This window comes from Ambystoma mexicanum, chromosome 7p, assembly GCF_040938575.1.
Source record: "Ambystoma mexicanum isolate Mex_15411 chromosome 7p, UKY_AmexF1_1, whole genome shotgun sequence".
Lineage (NCBI taxonomy): Eukaryota > Metazoa > Chordata > Amphibia > Caudata > Ambystomatidae > Ambystoma > Ambystoma mexicanum.
Window position 1 is genome coordinate 850,267,252 of NC_090939.1, and position 23,665 is coordinate 850,290,916.

General features: G+C 43.9%; 1 protein-coding gene across 1 annotated transcript in view; it reads right to left on the minus strand.

Moving 5' to 3' along the window:
- LOC138526363 (ubiquitin-associated domain-containing protein 2-like) overlaps positions 1–13,268 on the minus strand; it is a 315,829-nt gene extending 302,561 nt beyond the window's left edge. Inside the window, exon 1 of the mRNA XM_069637013.1 lies at positions 13,218–13,268. Within this exon, the coding sequence (XP_069493114.1) occupies positions 13,218–13,253 (36 nt within the window). The 5' untranslated portion in view covers positions 13,254–13,268. The remainder of the gene's footprint in view (positions 1–13,217) is intronic.
- Positions 13,269–23,665: the final 10,397 nt, after the last annotated feature.

Here is a 23,665-nt window from a genome sequence, read left to right on the forward strand (position 1 = left end):
TATCTGCGAAAATGGGGAAATGCCAAACCACCCTTATTTCTCGGCACTGTCATCGTAGGCATAGCTATTCTCTGAGTTTTATGTTTCCAAATATTTGTTTTAATTGCTTTGTCCAGGGATTTAAAGAATTTTTTTGGTATTCTAATTAGTAGCGCTTGAAAATGATATAGTAACTTGGGTAGCACCACCATTTTAACTGCTACAATTCTCCCCCACCAAGACGTGCTTAAGGGGTGCCACTTCCTTAAATCTGCTTTCACTCCCTCTAGTAGATACGGGTAGTTTGCTTTTTACATTTGGCCCAAGGTCAGTGTCAATGTTATCCCCAACTATGTTACTCCTGTTTTAGCCCATTTCAGGTGTAGTTCTCTAGATCATGGTTTCCACAATTCCCAGATCTTCCATTAAGTTTAATATTTCCAATTTTTGTCGATTGATTTTCAATCCGGATATTGCCCCAAAGGTATCTAGTACTTGCATAAGCGCAGGGAGGGACTTTTCAGATTCCGTTAGTGCCACCAGCATGTCGTACGCAAACGCCATTGTTTTGTGCTCCCCTCTCGCCATCTGTATTCCCTTTAACCCTTCTGCTGCTCTTATCCTGGCCAATAGTTGTCTAATCTGGATGGTTCTTTGTGAAAACACGAGGAACAAACTAGGGCACAACAATGAGCCAATCATATGATTTTGCTCCGTATTTCATTGAGTTAAATTACTAAATTCAAATTCTTGTTCACACATTAAAATCATGTCTGTACATAATATAAAATCAGGTTTGTTTTATACACATCACTTCAATTTCTGTGTTCACAAATCAAAAGATAGTTCATCAATCAATAGTCTCATAGTTTCATGTACATATTCCCTTCATGTGTCAAACAATGTAAAACACATATGTTAATCCAATCGCCTTGATAGGGGCCTTATAATGCCTTCTGCAGATGGATCAAAAGTGCAGTGCCCTATATATTTACTAACCACGCATTTCAGGCGTGTCTCGCCCTTCTTTAGGTTAAAAGGTATTGGATCTTATATCTTGTTTTTCTGAAAAACATATGTAATACATTCATGGGTTACTAATCTGCAAATCTGAACAAGATGTGCTCTATTCTGCCAAAAGAATATAAAGTCGACTAACCTTGCAGTTGGTATTTAGCTCAAGGCTGTGCATCCCAATTTGTGTTACGATATGGGATTGCTGTAAAGAATAAATAAGAGTCATGTATGACTGACCTGTGCAATCGTCTAGATTCTGCAGTGGGCAGAGGGACAAGGCGCTGTTAAGAGCGCTGGGTCCCCCTGCACACTGTCGTTAGTTTGTGGTTATACATAATATTAGATTTTAAGTAGACTTACCAAGGATCGTATTATATCTGTATGAATCACTGGATCCCGTTCGGGATACGGATATCAAAGTAATACCGTCAGTAGTGCGTAGCACCTGAAAAGTGGTAATCACAAGTGTTTGTTGCTGCTTGCTTTGGACATTCCAAGTAAGAATGCAATAGTGTTTCCACTAATAGCTCATACAATAGGGGCAATAGCGGGCAACCCTGTTTCATACCTCTACCTAAATCAATAGATTCCAACACTATCCCATTCAGGGCCACCTGTGTCCGGGGCGATTTATAATTGGCTCCAACCATCCAGAGGAATGTGTGCCCAAACCCCATTTGTTTCATTGTGAGGAAAAGCTGCAACCACGCCACCCTATCAAATGCTTTCTCTTCATCCAATGAGTATTGTCATATGTTTTCCTCGTTGGGATGAACCCTGATTGATCCGCAGTTCTAAGTGGCGGAAGTATGCAAGCCTATTTGCTAGCACCTTTGTGTGAAGCTTAGCATCTAACTTTATCAAGGCTATCAGACGGTATGAGCCTGGTGGCTCTGGGTCCTTTCCCTGCTTGGGGAACACCACCAATTTCACCTCATTCATTGACTGGGTGACATTGCCTTCCTCTTTAGAAGTGTTGAACAGTTTAGTTAGTATGGGAGCCAGAATTTCCTGGTATTGTTTATAAAAACAATCGGATATCTGTCATGGCCCGGAGCTTTATTTCTTGCCAACGTTTTGATTGCTTTCTTGACCTCTTCTTCCATTATATATGCTCTAGGGTTGCCCTGTCTTCGTCCGTGATTTTGGGGGGGGAAGGGGGCAGGGGTGAATTAGATTGTCAAAATATTTCTCTTGCTTTTCTGGACATGGATTGTCTGAGTTATACAGTGTTTGATAGTATTTTACTCATCCTTCGTCTTGATCAACCCTTGGTCATCGCGAAGTCGCATCACTGTCCTGTTTTTTTCCTGCGCCTTAAGTTGTCTTGCCAGGAGTTTATCAGCCCAGTTGTTTTTTATATAATATCTGTTTTAGGTATAAGAGCGTCTTTCCTGCCTGTGTATTACGCAGCATTCCCAATTGGCCCTGAATATGTTTTAGTGCTTGTTTCTGTTTCATGGTTGGGTTTTTTGACATTTCCCCCGTGGACGTCTTTTAATTTCCCCTCAAGCTCATCCTCCTATCTTTGCTGTTGTTTGTCCCTTCTCACTTTTATGGCTATCAGTTGCCCCCTCAACACTGCCTTGACTGCATCTCATATTGTCCCCTGTTGCAGGCCACCTGTATCATTTTTCCGTAAAATATTGCTCTACTTTCACCCTGATGGAGTCCACTATAACTTCATCCCGTAGGAGTTCCGCTGGGAACCTCCACTTCCACACACCTCTACTATGGCATCCCATCTTGAAAGTTGCCATCACCCGGGCGTGGTCTGAAAGTGAGAGCCTACATCCACATCTTTGACCATGCCCACTAACCCTGTTGAAGCCCAAATATAATCTTATCCTTGACTGCGAAGCGTGAACGTGGGAGTAACATGTGTTTCCCCGCTCTTGTCTCCTCAGCACCCTCCACACATCCTGGAGCGCCAGCCTTTCCATTCTATTTTTCAGGCCCCTAGATGGGGTTGCCTCCCCCTCTCTCTCGTATTTTGTGCTCCTATCTAGATTGGGTCCCATGCTATATTGAGATCCCCTGCCATTATGATGTCACCCCATCCAAAGTCTTCCAAGTTGGAGAGGACCCCCTTCAGAAAGCCATCTTGACCCTTGTTGGGGGCATAAATCGAAGCTAGTGTTAGCTTCCGATCTCCCTTAGTTATGTTCAGATATAGAAATCACCCTTCCTTGTCCTCCTGCACATCCTGCACCTCTATTCCTTGGCCGTCTCATATCACTATCATAACTCCCACCCTCTTTTCCCCTGCATTGGCTTGGTGTATTTGGGAGAAGCCCCTCAGTCTTAGGAGGCGTTTGTCCTGCTTCTTAATGTGCGTTACCTGGTACATTAAGATGTCCGCTGTCAATCCTTTCATGAGGTGTTCCACCTTCTTCCTTTTAATGGGGGTGTTTAACCCCCTCAACATTATATCTTAGTACTTTGAATGTCCCCATCATGATGGCTATTCCATCGACTCATTTTCGTCTTGTTGACGGTGGATACCCCTCTTAATCCTAACCCTTCCCTCCAATCCCCCCCCTCTCCAACTCCCCCCCTTAGTACCCACCCCCTGAGGAGGGACCAGGTTCCTATGGTTGCCTGGACGACATGTCTGCCAAGCCTGGCCCTCATTTGTCCCAGGGGTAGTCTCATGGGGAATGCTAAACCCCACTGAGTTGCAAGAATCTGGTCTTCTCCTGCCCCTATGGACCCCGTTCAATATAACCTCGGCTTTCCATTCACACCCCATTTCTTACTTGTGTGTCTTGTGGGCTGAGAGTCCGGTCTCTTGCCCCTGCCTCCAACCTTTATCCATTCCCACAGCTTCTTCCAGGGTTTATCTCCCCTTCGTTGGTCCCCATCCACATCCTGTATTTCTCCTTGCAAGTTCAGGATCAGTTTGCCCTCCTCACATGTGGTGATTCTTTGCTGACGGCCTTCCCACGTAAACAGCAGTCCAAAGGGAAACATCCACTTGTATCTAGTTTGTTTTGATGTTAGGAATCTCACCAATTGGCCCATTTGCCTTCTCTTCTGCAGTGTGGTTAGTGCTAGATCTTGGAATATTTGCACCTCCTCGCCGTTTATTTGGACCTGGCCGGCCATTCTCGCTTTCCTCAGAAACTGTTCCTTCTGGGAGTATGACGTAATTGCAACTAGAACGTCCCGGGGTTGTGTCCCGGTTTCCCAGTTCTCCGTGGACCCACTCTATGGATCCGATCTATCTGGACCACGTCTTCCACCTCTTCCTCTAGGATTTCTGGGAAAAGTTGCTGAGTTGTGGTCTTCAAGTCCCTGTCTTCGACTCGTTCCAAAAGGTTTTTCCTCTTCATGTTGGACCTCCTTGATCGGTTTTCCAAGTCCTCACTCTGTATTTCCAGGTTTTGTGTTAGGCGTGCTATTCGTTCTAAGGTCTCTCCTGTTTTCTGCGAGTCTTCCTCCATACTTTGTAACGCAATTTCCATTGTGTCTGTTCTTTCCTCCAGCTTTGCCACGTCTGTTTTTAGCTCTTGGACAGAATGTGTCATTTCTATTTTTAGTGTTTCAAATTGAGATTGGAAGGAGGCCATAAATTGGTCCTGGAACTCCTTGAACCATCTTCATATGTCTTCTTTGCACATGGCCATTTTGCCTGCCGCCCCAGCCTCCTCATTTGGTGAGCTTTGCTTCTTGGCTCCTGGCCGCTGGGTCTGGGGTGGTTCAGTGCCCCACATTTGTATGATGCTCACTGCTGGTTTCGGTTGGGGGGTTTGTTGAGTCACCTCCGCCGCCACTTTTCCTCTTGTTTTGGACATGTGGGGAGTGAGTCCCCTGCTTTTTACCCCGGGCCTCCAGAGTGCTGCGACCTGCGTGTCCGCTTTGCTTTCCTATGGTCTTCTCCCTTGCCTTGAAGTTGCACATTGGATTTCCAGGTCTTCCTTCCTTTATTGGGCTTGTGCCTCTTTTTAGACCCAGTAGTTTATTTATTGACCGTTCTGGCCCTCTTTTCCAGCCTTCGTTAGGTGTGATGGGTGGGCCCCACTTGCTTTGTTCTCTTGGTGTTGGTGCCCCCTGTGGAGGATCCCCCGGTCTCACTGCGCTCTGTAGTCTTTGGGAACTTTTTGTGCAGGCCCCCACCCTTTCTTGTTGCATTTGGGTGCAAAGATTTAAAATCCTAGTCCTCCTGACGTGCCCCCGGTGCCTCGCAGGTTATTTCCCTGGTGTGCCTCGGGGCAATGTAGACTATTATGGGGCTTGACCTCCCATCCCTGTATTTAGCCTATTGCGTCTGCCCTGAGGGGCTCCTCTTCCTTTAATAATAATAATTTAGCATTTATATAGCACTTCAAACCCTCAGGTATCTGAGCACTGCTTATTATTAACCACAGTGTGTGATGCTCATATATCGACCTCGGAAGGATGAAAGGCTGAGTTTGGTCCTGCACAGATGTCAAAGTGAGCGCTCTACTCGCTGTGCTATCGGACCAGCATAGCTGGATATGGTGGGGGCTTTGGTTCCCTTCTGTCCCTCCACGTCCCTTGTTGCACCAGATTCTCTCACAGGGAGATCCGCTCAAGCTCCTCCTCTGCAGGTCTCCTGTACAGTCCTTCCTGTCCATTTAATGGCCACCAGAGCCTCTTCCGTCTCCTCTCCTGCTGGGCGTTAATCCTTGTGGTGCATCTGCTAGGGGCCAGACCATGCTCCCCCTTGTAAGTGGGTCCCGCTGATGCCTTTGTGTGCCCAGGCATTTCTTAATCTGGCCAGATGTGCCTCGGTTTCCCATTCCCTGGGGTTGCGGGTAGGATGTATACTCCTCCAGCCTTCTGTTGTCGGCTGCTCCGGCACCGTGCTCTTATGGTCCAGCCAGCTGGCTGGGTGTGCCTCCTGTTTACCTTGTCCTCGACCCTCCGCTGCCTTTGATGTGTATCGCGGGACTTCTGTTGTCGGCCGCTCCGGCACCGTGCCCCTACAGTCAGGGTAGCTGGCTGTGTTCGCCTACTGCTCACCTTGTCCTCGACCCTCCGCTGCCTTGATGTTTATCGTGGCCTGTCCTATATTTAATCTGGAGTCGGCGTCCTGTCACTCTCTATTGTGCGATGGTTGCCGGCACGAGTTTCATCTGCATGCGGTCCGGGTGGCGCTTGGAAGTTGTGTCCCTCTCCGTCACAGGGTCGTTTCTCTTTGGTTTATGGCGCTTCGAGAGCTGAATGCTCTCCTCCTTGGATTCCCCATTAGTTATCTTTAGCGGGGGTGCTCCTGGACAGCCAACTTTGCTATGCTTCCATCTTCTTGGTTGCCCCGTGGATAGAGGTACTTACATACATCGTCTACACACGGAAGCCATCTTGGAATTCTTGGAAGGTGACATTCTGACAACTTTCAGAAGGAAAGATGATCAAACTCTTAGAACTACCTTGTCCTTGGAAAAGGATGTGAAAGGTTGTTTGGAAGACAGGGCGTGCATCTCACCTAGCCTACGGGTAGAGGCCATAGCTACTAAAAATGCTGTTTTCATGATGAGCATTCTTAAACGACACAAATGCAAGGGCTCAAATGGAGCTCCCATAAGACATCTTACTACTAGATTTAAGTCCCATGATGGCACGATGAAGAGAATAGGCAGAAATACATTTGTTAGGCCCTGAAGAAATTGTACCACAGTCAGCACCTTGAAGTTTGATCCCTAATACAGAGATCATTTAAAGATTGCCAGAGCCGCTATGTAGCCCTTCACCTTGGCCACTTGCCACCCAAAATGGGTCAAGTGGAGTAACAAAAATAGAACATGGGGAAGTTTACATGTGAAAGGGTCAAGTTTAATTTCCCTGGACCAGCTGCAAAAAATATTTCAACGGCAGTGGTACAGGGATTTAGTTGCTGGTCTCCAGGCTGAAAGAAACATCTCCATGACGTCTTCTGGAATGTCCCAATCCTTATATCTCACCCTTTCAGACACCAGGCGTGAAGATTGAGAGTCTTGATCTCTGGGTGTAGAATGCGACCTCCCTCTTGCGAGAGTAGGTCCTCACTTTGGAGGGGGGCACAAATTGGAGGGCAGATGGCCATTTACAATAGGCTCCAGTACCATTTTCTTCAGGCACAATACAGAGAAATAATGATCATGTTTTTTCCCGAACGTCCTCAACCTCCTGATGACATGAGGAAGGACAGGTCTGGTGGAAACACTAACTGAAGTGGAAACTCCCAGAACACCACAAACGCGTCCCCCCGAGCTCCTCTTTGGGGAAATTCCCTGGAGCAGAACAGCCCACACTTCCGGTTGACACTGATCGCAAACAGATCCACTTGAGGGGTTCCCCAAAGGGCGAAGATTTCCAGAAGGACTTCCTGAGTTAGTTTCCACTCATGGGAGATTGTGCTCTGCCTGCTCAGAGCTTCCGCTGCCGTGTTTTCTTTTCCGGCTAGATGAACTGCCAAAAGAGTTATTCCTTCTCTCAGTGCACAGAACCAGAGCTGCATTGCCTCTGCTCAGGGGCAGTGACCCTACGCCCCCTCTCTTGTTGAGGTTGTGCATGGCCACTGTGTTGTCCATCGTTTTCAGGACACTTTTCTCCGGTATTGAGGGCAGGAAGGCAATCGGAGCTAATCTGATTGCCCTCAGCTCCAAAAGGTTGATATGGAGTCTGGACTCCGAGACCATAGTATGCTTACTGAAAGATCTCTCATGTGCGCTCCCCATCCTGTGAGGGAGGAGTCAGTCACAACTGTCACCTCTGGCCATAGTTGCCAAAAGGGTTCTCTTCTCATCACATTCTCTCGGCTGGCCCACCACAGGAGATCCTGAGCAACCTTGGTAGGGACCTGGAGAAGGTCCATCATTCTGCCACAGAATTGGCACCAATGGGATTAGAGAGCCCACTAAAGGGATCTCATACTCAGACGGGCTTCTGGCAGCAGAAAAATGCAGGATGCCATAAAACCGAGCAACCTTAGGAAGTCATAGGCCGGGAGATTTCCACCATCTGCAAGAGCTGTTGAGACCTTAACTCGGGTGGCAAAGCTTTTGCCCGAGGCTGAATCCAGGACTGCTCCATTGAACTGAACCTTATGCGACGGTGTCAAGTGGGACTTCTTGAAGTTCAGGGAGAAGCCCAGCTCATGGAAGAAGTGGCAGGTGTGAATGAGATGACTCCAACTGTTTCAGAGAACAAGCTGTGATCGTTTAGGTAGGGGTAGATGTGAATCCCTTCCCTCCTTAGACTTTCTGCCACCACTGCCACAAGCTTGGTTAAGACCATTGGGGCCGAGGTGTGCCCGAATGGCAGAACCCGAAACTGAGAGAACCGCCAACCGCAGGTACTTTGTGCTTCTGATGTATGGGCACATTAAAGCATCCTGAAGGTCCAATGATACCAACCAATCCTGGAGTCAAAGGGCCTGAAGGATCTGTGAAAAAGTTACCATCTTGAACGTGTCCTTCCTGAAGAAGTTGTACAAGCATCTCAAGTCCAAGATGGGTTGCACTCCTGCGTCCTTCTTGGGAATAAGGAAGTATGGAGAGTACCAACCCTGGTAACTCTCAGCTGCAGGTACCATCTCTATTGCACCTTTCTCCAACAGGATGAGAATCTACTGTTGGAGAAGCAGATCTGGAACCAGAGAAGATCTGGTTTTTGGAGGGCAATCTGGAGGCTTCTTTAGGAACGTGAGACAGTAACCATCTGCTACAGTTTGTAGCACCCATGTGTCTGAAGTTACGCTTCACCAACTCCAGAGATATGACCGTTTGCCTCCTACCACAGACTTTGCAGGGTGTTGCACAGGAAGTGTACCTCCGCTTCCTCTGCCTCCACGCGGTAATCTCCTCTGACCCTTTTGCAAGAACTGTCCTCTTCCTCTAGAGATTGTGCAATAGTAACGGAAAGGACGTCCTCTCCATCCTTGACCTGAAGGTTGAGGTTGTCTGCCGCCCCTAATGATTTAGCTGCAGCTCTATAAACCTACAGCTTCTCCAGACTATTGTCAGCCTTTTCTCTAAATAGCAAAGTTCCATCAAAAGGCATGTCAAATAATCGTGCGTGGACATCCGCAGAAAAACCCAGTTTTCTAAGCCATGCATGCACCTAATCACAGTACTGGCCTCCATGGACCTACTTACTGAGTCCACCATATCCAGGCTGGACTGTGAAGACTGCCTCGTAGAATCTTTTCCATCTTGCACTAGGCTTAAAAAGCATTGCATTTCCCCACCCTCGGATAATGTTGTAGCATCCAGAAATAGTGAGGATGATCCACCTAGACAAGGTCTGTTTAGACACAGCCTGGCCTAGTTTGTGCCTGATATACCCCAAAAAGAGCTGGTAGTCCACTCTCACCTTGGACATTCTGGAAATATAAAAGCTCGAAACTCTCAGGGTCCAACCTATGAAGTCTTTCCTCTTCCTTACTAGGATGCGGAGGAGGATAGTAGGCAGGTAGCACCATTTTCTGACTCAAATGAAAGTCCAAAACGATCTTCGATAGAAAGGAGGGTCTGACTCAACACGACCCTGTCCTTGTGGAATACGGTAAAGGGTGGCTTGGAAGAAAGGGCCTGAAACTCGCTCACTCTACGTGCAGATGTAAGAGCAGTCAATAGAATAGTCTTAAAGGTTAACAACCTCAATGGACATGAGTGCAATGGTTCAAAAGGAGCACCCATCAGAAACTTTAAGACCAAGTTAAGGTCCCAAACCGGAATCGGAAACTGTGAAGGCGGGAACACATTTGTGAGCCCTTTTAGAAATTGAGTAACCAAAGGAATCTCAAAATAAGAGCATTCCTCGGATGAGCGCTTAAAGATTGAGAGCGCTGCTAGGTAACCTTTAATGGCACCCACCAGTAGACCTTTGTTGGCTAAAGAAAGCAAAAAGGATTTAACATCTGGAGTTGTACACGAAAAAGGATCAACATTCTTTTCTATGCACCAGTCGCAGAACTTATTCCAACGGCAATGGTAGAGACTAAGTTGCCGGCCGCCTGGCTGAAAGCAACATCTCCATTACGTCATCTGGGAGTCCCAATCCTTGTAGCTCAACCTTTCAGAAACCATGCGTGAAGGTTGAGTATCTTGACCTCTGGATGGAGAGCTGGACCCTCCTCTGCGAGAGAAGATCCTCTCTTTGGGGAAGACGCATCAGAGGACAGGTGGACATGTCCAGAAGATCCAGGTACCACAATCTCCTGCCCAATCTGGAGCAACTAGGATCATGTGGGTAACCAAACCGCCTTAAACTCCTGAGAACTTGAGGAATACCGGGGATTAGAGGAAACGCGCACAGTAGCGGGAATTCCCAATCCACCACAAACACGTTTCCTAGAGCTCCTCTCGGAGGAAATTCCCTTGAGCAGTACTGCTCGCACTTCCGGTTGGCACCGGTCGTGAACAGATCCAACTGTGGGGTTTCCCAAAGGGCGAAGACCACTTGAAGGATTTCCTGAGCTATTTCCCACTTGTGGGAGACTGCACTCTGCCTGCTCAGATCGTCCACTGCTATGTTCTCCTCTCTGGATAGATGAACTGCTGCTGGGGAGATTCCTTCTTAAATGCCCCGAACCAGAGCTGCATTGCCTCTCTGCACAGTGGTAGTGACCCTACACCTCTCTAGTTGAGGAAATGCATGGCCACCGTGTTGTCCGTCATTATCAGGACAGCCCTTCCCAGTACAGACGGCAGGCAAGCCGTCTGTACGGGGAAGCCTGATTGCTCTCCACTCCATAAGATTGATGTTTAGTTTGGACTCCGATGGAGACCAACGACCGTTGATGGTCAGATCGTTGGTGTGAACTCCCCACCCTGTGAGGGAAGCGTCCATCACTACAGTTAGGTTCTCCCTTCATGAGGTTTTCCTCGCAGGCCCACCACAGAAGATCCTGTGAGACCCTGGCCGGAACCTGAAGGTGATCTGATATGTTGCCTGAGAATTGGGATTATTGAGTCCTCAGAGCCCATTGAAGGGAGAAGCCCAGTCTGTGAAGGGCGTGAGAGGTCACATTGAGATGATCCAAGGCCTGTTTGGGAGAACGCACCCTGATCAGCCAATCGTCCAGGTAGGGGTACACGTGAATCCCCCTCTCCTGAGATGCGCTGCCACTACCACCATCAGTTTGCTGAAAACCCTTGGGGCGGAGGCCAACCCGAATGGCAGGACTCGAAACTGATAGTGCAAGCCGCCAACGTCGAACCTCAGGTATTTCCTGTGCTTGAGATGGATCGGCACATGAAAATAAGCATCCTGAAGGTCCAGTGACACCAACCAATCCTGACGTTGGAAGGCTTGAAGGATCTGAGAAAGAGTGACCATCTTGAATTTGTCCTTCCTGTGGAACTTGTTCAAGTATCTCAAGTCCAAGATGGGTCTCAGTCCTCCGCCCTTTTTGGGAATAAAAATATAAGGAGATTACCATCCCCTGCCCCTCTCCGCTACAGGCACTGGCTCTATAGCGCCTTTCTCTAGCAGACTTTGATACCTTCAAAATCAGAATTAAGGGCTTCAAGGGGGTAGACACAGGCTTTTTCTTATGTGTCGAAGAAGACTCATTCAACTTGCGTTGAGGAGCCTCTCTTCCCAAGCTCCGACCGAGGTGCGTGGGAAGGAGACACACAAGACTCTCTACTGGTCTTGCTAGATGCTGATGTATGGCTTCGCCCCCCCGTCCCCCGACTCCCCTCACTACTTGACACTTGGAGGCGCTTGCCTCTGAAAAACATCAAGCATTTTTAAGCAGAAGCTTTCCCATTGCGCAGGAGTCGAAGTTTTCTTTGGGAGCTAAACTTTTTTTCAGGAGCGGAAAACGACTATTATTGGGACATGTGGCGCAATTTCTTACTCTTCTTATGAGAAGAGGACACGCATAGTGAACCAGACCTTGATGGTCTCCGATGTTTGATGTTTTCTCTCGGGGGAACATCCCTCCACTCACAGGACGATTTTCTTTTGCATGTAGTAATGGCTGAGGATTTGGGAGAGGGCTTACCTGCATCGAGTTTCACCTTCCTTTCCTGCAAGGCCTTGACAGTCAGATTGACATAAGCCATAATCGCCCACCTTGTGGCCTGGCCCCAAACACCACAGACAGATGAGGTGAGGGTTTGTAATGGAGGACATTTTTGCCCCACAGTCTGCACACCGTTTAAAACTTGTCTTCAGTGTCGAGGACATATTCGAAGAATATCGAATTCACGCGATTGTAGAAATAAACGCAAATCGAAATTTCGTTAATGCGAGTAGCTCAGAAGCACGCAGCAATGCAGAAAAAAAAGGAACTGAGGTAACTGTCAGCGCGCGTGCTTCAAATACTAGTGTCGACGTCACTAGGGGCGCTACGGAGGCCGTCAAAAATCAAGACTCAACGCTGCTCAACCCAATGGAGAAAAAAAATCCAAAGCAAGCTGCAAGCAGACTTGGATATATCAAAGACAAAGAATACGTGGGAGAAAACAATCCATTCGTAATTTGGAAATATATTTTGAGCTAAACCTTGAAAGTGTTTGTAAAAATAGTTTGTGCTTCTGTAAAGGTTCTGACGGGAATAAAGATTGTAACTCACTTAATGAGATAGCAATGAGGAAAGCCACCTAGTACGATTTCTTTATGAAGCCTTATGCATTGGCTCTAAAGGAGACCACATCTATTTATTGTTTTATTTATTGGGTATTTATAATGCCCAAAAGTAGGAAAACTGGGGGTCGTAATTTAGACAGTGCGCTAGTTGATACCACAGATATAGGAAAGTGGTATGGCCTGCTGCAATGATACACTTCCACTGGCATCCCCTAGTAAACACCAGTACAGGTAAACATGAGAATGGTGATGGAAGTATAGGTTCAGTGCGCAGAATCCCAAAATTCTTGTTAAAAGTCCATAAAACAAGTGAATTTGGCTTCAGATCCCAATTTATTGGTTACTAGACAGCCGACACGTGTTTCGACTTTCAGGTCGTTTTCAAGGCTGTACGTTGATCAAAAAAATGTAATACAATCAAGTATTAAAATACATAATCATGAACAGAAAATGAATGGAACATCCCAATTGCAATGGAAAACATGGAAAAGAGAAAATAACATACCAGTGTTCAGTGCATGGTTGAATCCAATGGAAAGAAAAAAGGCAAAACAGCAATAAACATGAAACAAAAAGATAATCAAACTGGGTTTGGACTACTTAGGCATCATTGATATAAAATGTCCAGTTTTACACTATTGAAAATAATAAGCATGTGGGAAGTTGCTACATACCATGATTCCAAATGTGTGATGAGCAGATTGATACATGAAGCAATCAAATTGTCGCCTAAAACAATAATGGAATAACCCTTACTAGTATGTACAATGCTAATGAGAATAGTTTTTATGGTTAGTTTAAGATAAATACACAATGGCAGTGTAAATAATATAGTTAGACTGACTTACGCTCCAATGGGTATATATCGTTAGGATTGAATGGGTTATCTAGAAAGTAGAATGTTATATCACAAATTAAGTGCTGCTACATAGTGTAAGATCCTTCAAAAGACATACTGGTCAGAAAAAACACTATACCTGAAGCTGACTAGCTTGTGTTTGTTCAGGGGTCAAATCCCAATGGATGTTTAGCAGCAAATAATCAACACTGGTGCCGTCCGGCACATCTAGTGTAAATCGTGCTAAAATGCGGAATGCGCGTGACGTCACACGCGCACAAGCCGTGATTGACGTCAGGGCACGTCATCAAGTGCGGCCCGTTGTTGGTTTAGTATAAACAAAAGGTAAGTGTGAAAGACAAATCATAGCCTCTCAGGTGCAAGCTGCAAAGCATGCATAAAATTAAATATATTGGCATCTAGTAGGAGGCATAATCCGTAACAGATAGGTATTGGTATACTGCACGTTTGTCATTGGACACTTGTTGTGTATGAATGTTTTAGTATAAACAAAGGGTAAGTGTGAATAATAATTCATAGCCTCTCAGGTGCATGCTGCATGAGCACTCAAAGTTAAATATATTGACATTGAATTAAATACCAGATAGACATTAATATACTGCATGTGTGTCATTGGACACTTGTGCATTAATAGTGTGATGTAACATTGAAAATTTGGATGTGCAGATTCCCACATCAAATGAAGGTTATTGAGATGATTCTCAAGGCCATAAAAGTTTGTGGAACAAAACATAGCAAGGAATGCAGGGGCTGCTAAGGCATGTCCTTAGCATCTGTAGATAACACCATATTCCTTGTATTCTGGTATCAAGCAATAACATTGTGTACATGTTTCACAGAGACAAAACTAAAGTTAGTCCTTGTCGGACGTATATAGGGTCAAAGCCTATAAGCAGATGAACAGACTAGCCATATCTGTTGGATCAACACTGTCACAACAGATATGTTACCAATCGTAAATAGCAAAAAATTACTGAAAAGTAAAGCATATGGTGTCAATTGGCAAAGCAAAACAGTTTACAAATGACATGTGGACAGAAATGCTAAATAGTATCATCTAATACATCCTCATAGAAATACATGCATTTCATGGTCCGAATTCAGTCCAACTGTAGTACATCTAAAATGGCAGATAAGTTTACATTCCAGCCTCCAAAGTTTCATGCAAAGATTGCCACCACGTTTATTGGTAGATGCCCTGGCCAATCCCAAAAACCGTATGTTTGATTTGTTGGCTAGTTGATGTTCTGTTTGCCAGTGCAAGGCTAATGGTAAATGGACACCGGTTTTATTGAGACTTGACAAATGTTCTCTTATACGAATCCTCAACTGCCTAATCGTACTTCCTATGTATAGTTTCTTACAAACACATATGATTGCGTAGACCACAAATTTTGTTTTGCAATTAATGAGATCTCCAATTACAGTTTGTATCCCATTCTGATCTACAAAAGTCTGACAACTAGGATGGGCATATTGGCACTGGTTACAATTACCACATTTGAAAAAACCCTTTGTGTTTTTCAACCATGTTGCTCGTCTTTCTGTCAGGAAAATCAAGGAAGGAAGGACTAAGTCTGTTACGAAGAGTATTCGCCTTAGTAAAAATAAAGTTGGGCCTGTCAGAAACATATGGTGTAAGGTCTGGATCTAATTTTAACAAATGCCAATGTTTAGAGGCAAGTTTGTACAAAGTTGAAGAATCACTTGTGTACTGCGTAATTAAAGAAACAGGTCTCTGTTGAATGCTCACATTAGATTTGGTACCCAACAAATCCACCTGTTTAGCGCATTGGTATTTGTGGAATGCCTTACATAGTGAAGAAGCTGGATAACCTCGTTGCTTAAAACGAGTAGTAAGCTGTGCGCATTCTGTATGAAAATCTGAATCTTTTGAACAGTTTCTCCTTGCTCTATAGAACTCGCCACAGGGGATATTATGTATAGTAACTCTTTGGTGGCAGCTTTTCGCATGTAAAATGGCATTGACAGATATGGGTTGCGAAAAGTTCTGCTCTGTAGTGTATCATCCTCAATGAAAATTTCTAAATCTAGAAAAGTAATCATAGTAGGGCTTGAGTGGCCAGACATAGTAATTCCAAAATTGTTAGTGTTAATGTGAGTAACAAAATCTTCAAATGAGCTGTTAGTGCCTTGCCAAATGATTAAAACATCGTCTATGTATCTTTTGCAACACACCAGTTTGTTCTTAAATTCCAGTTTCTCAAGAACATGGGTTTCCTCAAAATGCGACATGAATAGATTTGCCAAAGACGGTGCAAATTTGGCACCCATGCCAACACCTTTTGACTGTAGGTAGTACACATTATTAAAGAGACAGACATTGTTTGCAAGGGCAAATTTGAGAAAAGATTTAACCATTTGTATGTGACAATGATAAGACGCTGATGTATTTTGAAAAACAGTCAATTGCCCGGATGGCTAAATCATGTTTGATGTTAGAGTATAAGGCTGCAACATTAAGGGTGGCCAGACGAAAGGAGGGTTGCCATACAACAGTTTGTAGATATTGTCCAAACTTAGCCCTTCCATACTTGATTTTCCTGACACAGAAAGACAAGCAACATGGTTGAAAAACACAAAGGGTTTTTTCAAATTTGGTCATTGTAACCAGTGCCAATATGCCCATCCTAGTTGTCAGACTTTTGTAAATCAGAATGGGATACAAACTGTAATTAGAGATCTCACACGTGAGTATATTAATGTCTATCTGTTATCTAATTGGATGTCAATATATTTATTTAACTTTATGAGTGCTCATGCAGCATGCACCTGAGAGGCTATGAATTATTATTCACACTTACCCTTTTTTTATACGAAAACATTCATACACAAGTGTCCAATGAGACACGTGCAGTATACCAATACCTATCTGTTACGGATTATGCCTCCAACTAGATGCCGATATATTTAATTTTATGAGTGCTTTGAAGCTTGCACCAAAGAGACTATGATTTATCTTTCACACTTACCCTTTGTTTATACTAAACCAACAACGGGCCGCATTTGATGACACGCCCTGACGTCAATCACGGCTCGTGCATGCGTGACGTCACCCGCACAACGTGCACGTGTCGTCACGAGCGCGTGTCGTCACGAGCGCAGGCGCATTCCGCATTTTACCGTGATTTACACTGGATGTGCCGGACGGCGCCAGTGTTGATCCTTTGCTGCTAAACATCCATTGGGATTTGACCCCTGAACAAACACAAGCTAGTCAGCTTCAGGTATAGTCTATTTTCTGAACAGTATGTCTTTTGAAGGATCTTACACTATGTAGCAGCACTTAATTTGTGATAACATTCTACTTTCTAGATAACCCATTCAATCCTAACGATATATACCCATTGGAGGGTAAGTCAGTCTAACTATATTATTTACACTGCCATTGTGTATTTATCTTTAACTAACCATAAAAACTATTCTCATTAGCATTGTACATACTAGTAAGGGTTATTCCATTATTGTTTTAGGCGACAATTTGATTGCTTCATATATCAATCTGCTCATCACAAATTTGGAATCACGGTATGTAGCAATTTCCCACATGCTCATTATTTTAATAGTGTAAAACTGGATATTTTATATCAATGATGCCTAAGTAGTCCAAACCAAGTTTGATTATCTTTTTGTTTCATGTTTTGATTATTGCTGTTTTTCTTTTTTCTTTCCATTGGATTCAACCATGCACTGAACACTGCTATGTTATTTTCTCTTTTCCATGTTTTCCATTATGATTGGATGTTCCATTCATTTTCTGTTCATGATTATGTATTTTAATACTTTATTGTACTACATTTTTTTGATCAACGTACAGCCTTGAAAACGACCTGAAAGGTCGAAACATGTGTCGGCTGTCTAGTAACCAATAAATTGGGATTTGAAGCCAAATTCACTTGTCTTATGGACTTTTAACAAGAATTTTGGGATTCTGCACACTGAACCTATACTTCAATCACCATTCTCATATTTATAATGCCCCTATACAGCAAAATGGTGTTTCAAGGTGCATCAAGACAAGGGGGGGGGTTGAGGTACATGGAAGAAGAAAACAAAACAATGCTCCTACTAGGTCTTGAGACATTCGGATTGTGCAAGTGCTATAACAGAAATGAGGGGAAAAGGTAAGTGCAGTTTAGGGACAGAACAAGGAAGAAGACAATAACGTTCCTACTAGCTCATGTGACAATTCGGATCGTGCAAGTGCAGTAACATAAAAAAGGGGAGGCAGAGGAAGGGGAAATAGTAATGCTCAGGAGGGAGGGGAAGGGTACATTAAGTGCAAGTGAACAGGTTCACACCCAGCCCAAGTTGGGAAAACCAACGAGTATGCATGTACAAATAGGTAAAATGCAACAAGGAAAGCCTCACCAATGGTGCAGGGGGCTACATCAAGTATACAGGTAGGTAAAGCGTAGCAATGGTATGCTGCAAACATTGGTGGTCATAGGTAGGTCAGACACAAAGTACAGTGCAGGACTGCAAGTGACAATCCAGTATTCACAGGTAGTTCATATACAAGTGCAGGGCAGGGCTGCGAATGTCAATCAGGTGGTTAAGGTAAGCAAGGTACAAGAGCAGCAGGTACAGGAAGGAAAGTCAGGTATCATCGTGGGGGCACAGTTGGAAAAATGATAAGTTACTCACTCGGGAAGTACGACTGTTGACTGTTGGAACGTTGGCACACTGTGAGCCGTGAAGGAGAACTCGCGGCTTGATCGAGGAGCGGACGTATATGCAAGCAACACGGAAGTCGCCTGTCCCCTACATGCCTAAAAATGCTTTGATTGGTTTTTGGCTTCCCAAGCCCGCCCTGACCCCGCCCACCCTCTCAATTGAAAAACGTGTGCGTAGCGCACTCGCGCGCGCACACGGGAAGTACGCGAAGTACGACTGTTGAAACGTTGGCACACTGAGCCGTGAAGGAGAACTCGCGGCTTGATCGAGGAGCGGACGTATATGCAAGCAACACGGAAGTTGCCTGTCCCCTACGTGCCTAAAAGTATTAACTTTAAATGGACTTCCATCTGTCAGTTTAACAAAGTTAAAAGCTTTAGTGTGGTCCTTAACGTCCATTTTCTGTACCTCCCTCTACAGATGCTTTGATTGGTTTTTGGCTTCCCAAGCCCGCCCTGACCCCGCCCACCCTCAATTGAAAAACGTGTGCGTAGCGCACTCGCGCGCGCACACACGGGAAGTACGCGAAGTAAGACTGTTGACTGTTTGCTGCTTTGTGCAGTGGGCAAACAGGTTGTAAACATATGAGATTTTCCATTAGACGATACAACTTTAATGTGGCTCTTAAAGAACGTGGGATTTGTGATTTCAGATTAACTGGATATATTATATGGAGTGATCTATTGTGTGAGGTAAGCAATTGCAAGGGGCGTGTGATTGTAATCTCTGTGCGTGGTTAAGAGGTGGGAGGAGATTTACTCATTGAAACTGTGCAGAAATGAAAAGAAGGTTCATTGGTGGTAAACAAGATATGACAATGTCAACGAATACTATTAAGACTAGGCGTATGAGCATGGCTCATGCAATTGCTCTAGCGCTTCCCGTTTCTTCGGATTCGGATGAGGATTTAATTGAATGCGCTCAAAATGAATCCGCCAAATTAAGTACTGAAAGGCAGGATGTGGTTAGCCAGGACTCCTCGCAGTCTCTATTCAATGAGGAGCCGAGACTGAGAGGCGATGTTGGGACTGCTTCCTGCGGCACTGAATTGATCGAGTCACCACAAGGGCGGACCGTGGAGTCCTTCTTAGATACACCCCCCATACTTGCTTCCGAGGAATTGAATTTGTTGGGTTTATCGGTATATCCTGGTTCATCTACGCAATGCCCCAATTCTACGAGCAGCACGGGAGAGACTGCAGTAGTAAGGCATGAGTGCAGGGGGATTGATGGCCCGCAACCGATAGAAGGAAATGACGGTATTCAGGGTGAAATATTAAGAGAAGTAAAGTCGCAGACTTGCATATTGAAAGAAATTCTGCTTGCCTTGACTGCTTTCCCAAATATGATAGCTGGAATTATGGCAAAGACAAATGCAACGAAAAGCAACGGCGTATTTGATAAACAAACAGCGATCCTAAATAATGGTGCCCAGGCTTTGAGCGATGTTCAACTGTGTGGTACCAAGACTGTGATTGAGGAGAAAGACCTGAGTGTATTTGAAGTGGATAATACTGTGATGAACATCAAGGGGGCGGATGATTTAATAATTCCAGTTGTTGAGAATGAGCCTATAAAGGTTGCGGATATATTCAACATTAAGATATCTTAAAAAAAATTAAAGAAAAATAGGCAAAAACAAGCGCGTGCTCAAAAAGCCTTTAATGTAGCTTCACTAAAGTTCTTGAGAGAAACTAATATTTGTGACTCCGATATGACTATTCTGAAGCAAGGAGTGACTGCACAGGCAAAGAACGTATCACTGGGTGGTTCGAATGGAGACGGGGTGCTTAATGAAGGGATTAGGACAGTAGTCCTTTCACTGAGTCCTCGGGCAAATAATATAGAGGAGATTCTTGGGAAGAATACGACTGAAAAAGGGGTAGGTGATGAACACAATGTGATGGGTGGTCTTGGTAGGGGGGCTACCAATAACACAAAAGCATCTGAATATTCTGACGCAGTAAACAAATTATCAGACGCTTTGAAAAATAAAATAGTTACTGATAGAATTGACACTAACCTAAGGAATTTGGAAATGGGCATGCTTGATATTTTTGATCTATTCAAGAATCCTGACGTGCAGATGCGTATAAAGATACCCGTAAGAGACATAAATGCCCCTCCTAATCACAATCTGGAGGTGGAGAACATGACTAAACTGAAAGCCAGAGTTAATGAGCAAAAGTGCACAACAGACGGCGAACAAGATATCGCTGACTATAAGGCGAGTATTTCGAACTGCACCGATGATACATCGCTACCTCAAGTAAGGGAAAAAAGACACAGTCCGCCATCTAACAATCATGACCTAGAGGGCAGAAATCAGCCTTTGACTGATGCGTATGTAAGATTTAATAAAGGAAATCTTGGCCGATAAGTTAATGAACACAGAAAAATTACATATAGGCAATAATCCTCCTATCGACAGCAGAAATCATGATACAAGAAAAGTTGATGGAGGAAATTTAAAGGATGAAGTGAGCGCTCCGGGGCGTACTAATAGTAAACTTAGAGATACGGTGAGAGATTTGGAAGTTTTACAAGACCTCGTTTACCCACAGAGAGTGCAAGATCTAGATTATGATAACTATGTGAAAGGGAAAAGCCAGATTAGCAATCACAATGTTAAAATGGGAAGGACGGATCAGCCTTCAGAAGCAAGTTTGATCCTATATTATGTGTTTAATGATGGCCACTCTCCCATCCTTAATAGATCATATGTCTTGAGTCTATTTCGAGACAGAGTTAGCTCTTCTATCATCATGTGACATCCAACTGGTTGATTTTATCGACCCGAATAGGATGGACTTCGTACGTTTAGTAATTGCTTCATCAATGGTGCGGGCTCTGATTCTCAAGGAAGCTGGAGCGCTGCAGAAGAGGGGCTTTGATACGTACGAATATGTGAACCACAGTGACTATTTACCAGAGAAAAACGAGGAACAAAGATCTCGAAATTATAGTACAAGAGAGACTGAAAACGAGACAAATCAAGCTGGCGCTGGTCAGTTATCTATAAGTGATATAAATGAATGGAGAGCTATGGCGATTTCACTGAAGGAGACTCTGGAACATTTAAAAGGGATGGGTAAATCCAGCTAGTAATGACAACCTATTTAAACTGGTGTCCTGGAATTCCAGAGGACATATGCATTTGGTACAAAATAAAACAGTATGTAAGACTTTAGAGAAATGTGACTTTGTCTTACTACAGGAAACATGGGCTTGCGGTCCTCTGCTATGGGATGGTTTTGTTATGCTTTGCATGTTTGGCCGAAAAGGCAAAAAGGGCCGGCCCAAGGGAGGTTTGGCAATTGCATACAGAAATAACCATGAAATATCAATGATTAGAGAGATACATATACACACGTCTTGCCTAGCAGCTATCTTTAGAATTGCATCAGAGAAGGGTATTATCCAGCTCATGATGATTAACATCTATTGGAATGATGCGGAAAATGACGATACTATACTTGAAAAATTGCTGCAGGACTTGAATACACTAATAGAGGAGTGGATAATTTCTACCCCAAATGGCTTAATGATCCTAGCAGGTGATATGAATGCGGATTGTGAACAATCAAGCAGCGAGAAAGCCTGGAATTTAAGTGGAGAGGGGCTTAATAACACGGAAAAAAATAATAAACATCATAGAGGGGCCCTATGGTGTAACTTTGCTTATTCTTGGGGCTTGACTCAGTTGTATAATGAGAGACCGACCTGGAATGCCCGGGGGGCTTCCTCTATCATTGATTACATCTTTGCGAGTGAAAATCTAATTGGTAACATGCCAAATATGCTTGTTGAAGTTAACTCTGAAAGCGATCATGCCATGTTATCAATGAATCTGAATATAAAGAAACAAAGTAATACTAGCAATGCATATTGTTCTCAAATAACTGTAAATGTTAGGGGCTCCAGAATAAAGTGGAATTGGAAAAAGACAGTGAAATTTAATAATCTAATGCAACTTTATTTTGAGAATTGTGCATTGGAGGCTAAAAAGACTCAGTATTCGGTCGACAAATTTGGTGAGTTTCTGGAGTCAATGATGACCAAGTTTGAGCACTCTAAATTGGTGGGGATTTCAAAGAAAAAAACTCACAGGCATGCCTTCGATCTTGATATGAAATTACAAAGAGCATTGTTGAATAAGGACCTCCGAGTACTAAAAAAACAAAAATATAAGTTACCTACAGATGTGTTTGCTGAGAAATGTAGATTGAGGCGACAAGCATATAAGAACTGGAGGATTCATCACCAGGCCTGTGTATTACAGAGGGATGGTGAAAAAATGCTTAAAGCAATGAAAGAAAGCAACTCGAGAAATTATTGGGCCCTGATCAACAGTACCGAGCTTACTCAAATCCAACTGAACACTAATCCCATTAGTGAGATGGTGTGGTGCGAATATTTTGAGAAATTATATGCACGCTCTAGTAATGAGGATTTCAAGATGGCTCAATTGAATCATAAGTGGAACCTAGATGTATCCATCACAAAAGTTCTATCTGTAATAAAAAGAACGAAAGCCTCCGGTACTCCGGGATCCAATGACTTGTCGATGGTATTGCTAAAGCAAAATGACTCTCTCTGGGCACATATTTTGCATATGATCTTTAATGATGTAATTGTGACTCAAACCATGCCTGACTCATGGAAATTATCATCTGTAATACTAATTTTCAAAAAAGGTAACCGTCAGAGTCTGAATAACTATAGACCGATTTCTCTGATAAATATTGAAACTAAGATATTCTCCGTCATAATTTTAGATAATTTGTTAAGTTGGACGGAGGATAAGGATATTCTTGACATCCGGCAGATCGGATTTCGTAAAGGCATAGGAACTGATGCTGGGAGCTTAGTATTCACTATATTGCAGAATCAATCTTCAAGAGTGGAGAATGCACCAATTTACGCTGCATCTATGGAGCTCTCCGCCGCCTTTGATATGGTGGATAGGCCTCTCTTATGGCAAAGACTTGTAAACCTGAAATAGAGAGGGGACTACTCTCCATGATCATCCACCTGTATACAAATACAGTTTTAAGGGTACGACTCAATAACGAGGGTCTGATGTCAAGGGAAATTTGTGCAAGGAATGGGTTAAAACAAGGTTGCGCCTAGGCTGCAATTTTATTCAATTTATATGTTTCAGGAGCTAAGGATAGACTGGATCCATCAGGTTTAATAGCCCCTAAGGTAGGGGGATTCACGATCAAATGGGTGTCATACGCAGATGACTTCATGCTTTTTGACAGAACAAAGATTGGCCTGCAACGGCTTATTAATGCGTTTGTGGGCTTTGTTCGTGATATGAAATTAAAAATCAATCCGAAGAAAACTGTAATAATTAATCTGGGAAACAGCAATAAGAAATGTTCAAACCCGGTATGGTTTGTAGAAGGTACAGCAATTCGCCTACAAAAAGCATTTAAGTATCTGGGTTATGCCTTTGCAGGTAACTTGACAAATAGTTTTGTGAAAAAATGTCTTGAAGTCAAAGCGAATGATGCGGCAAAGCAAATGAGTTATAGAAAGTAAATATGGGACATTTTC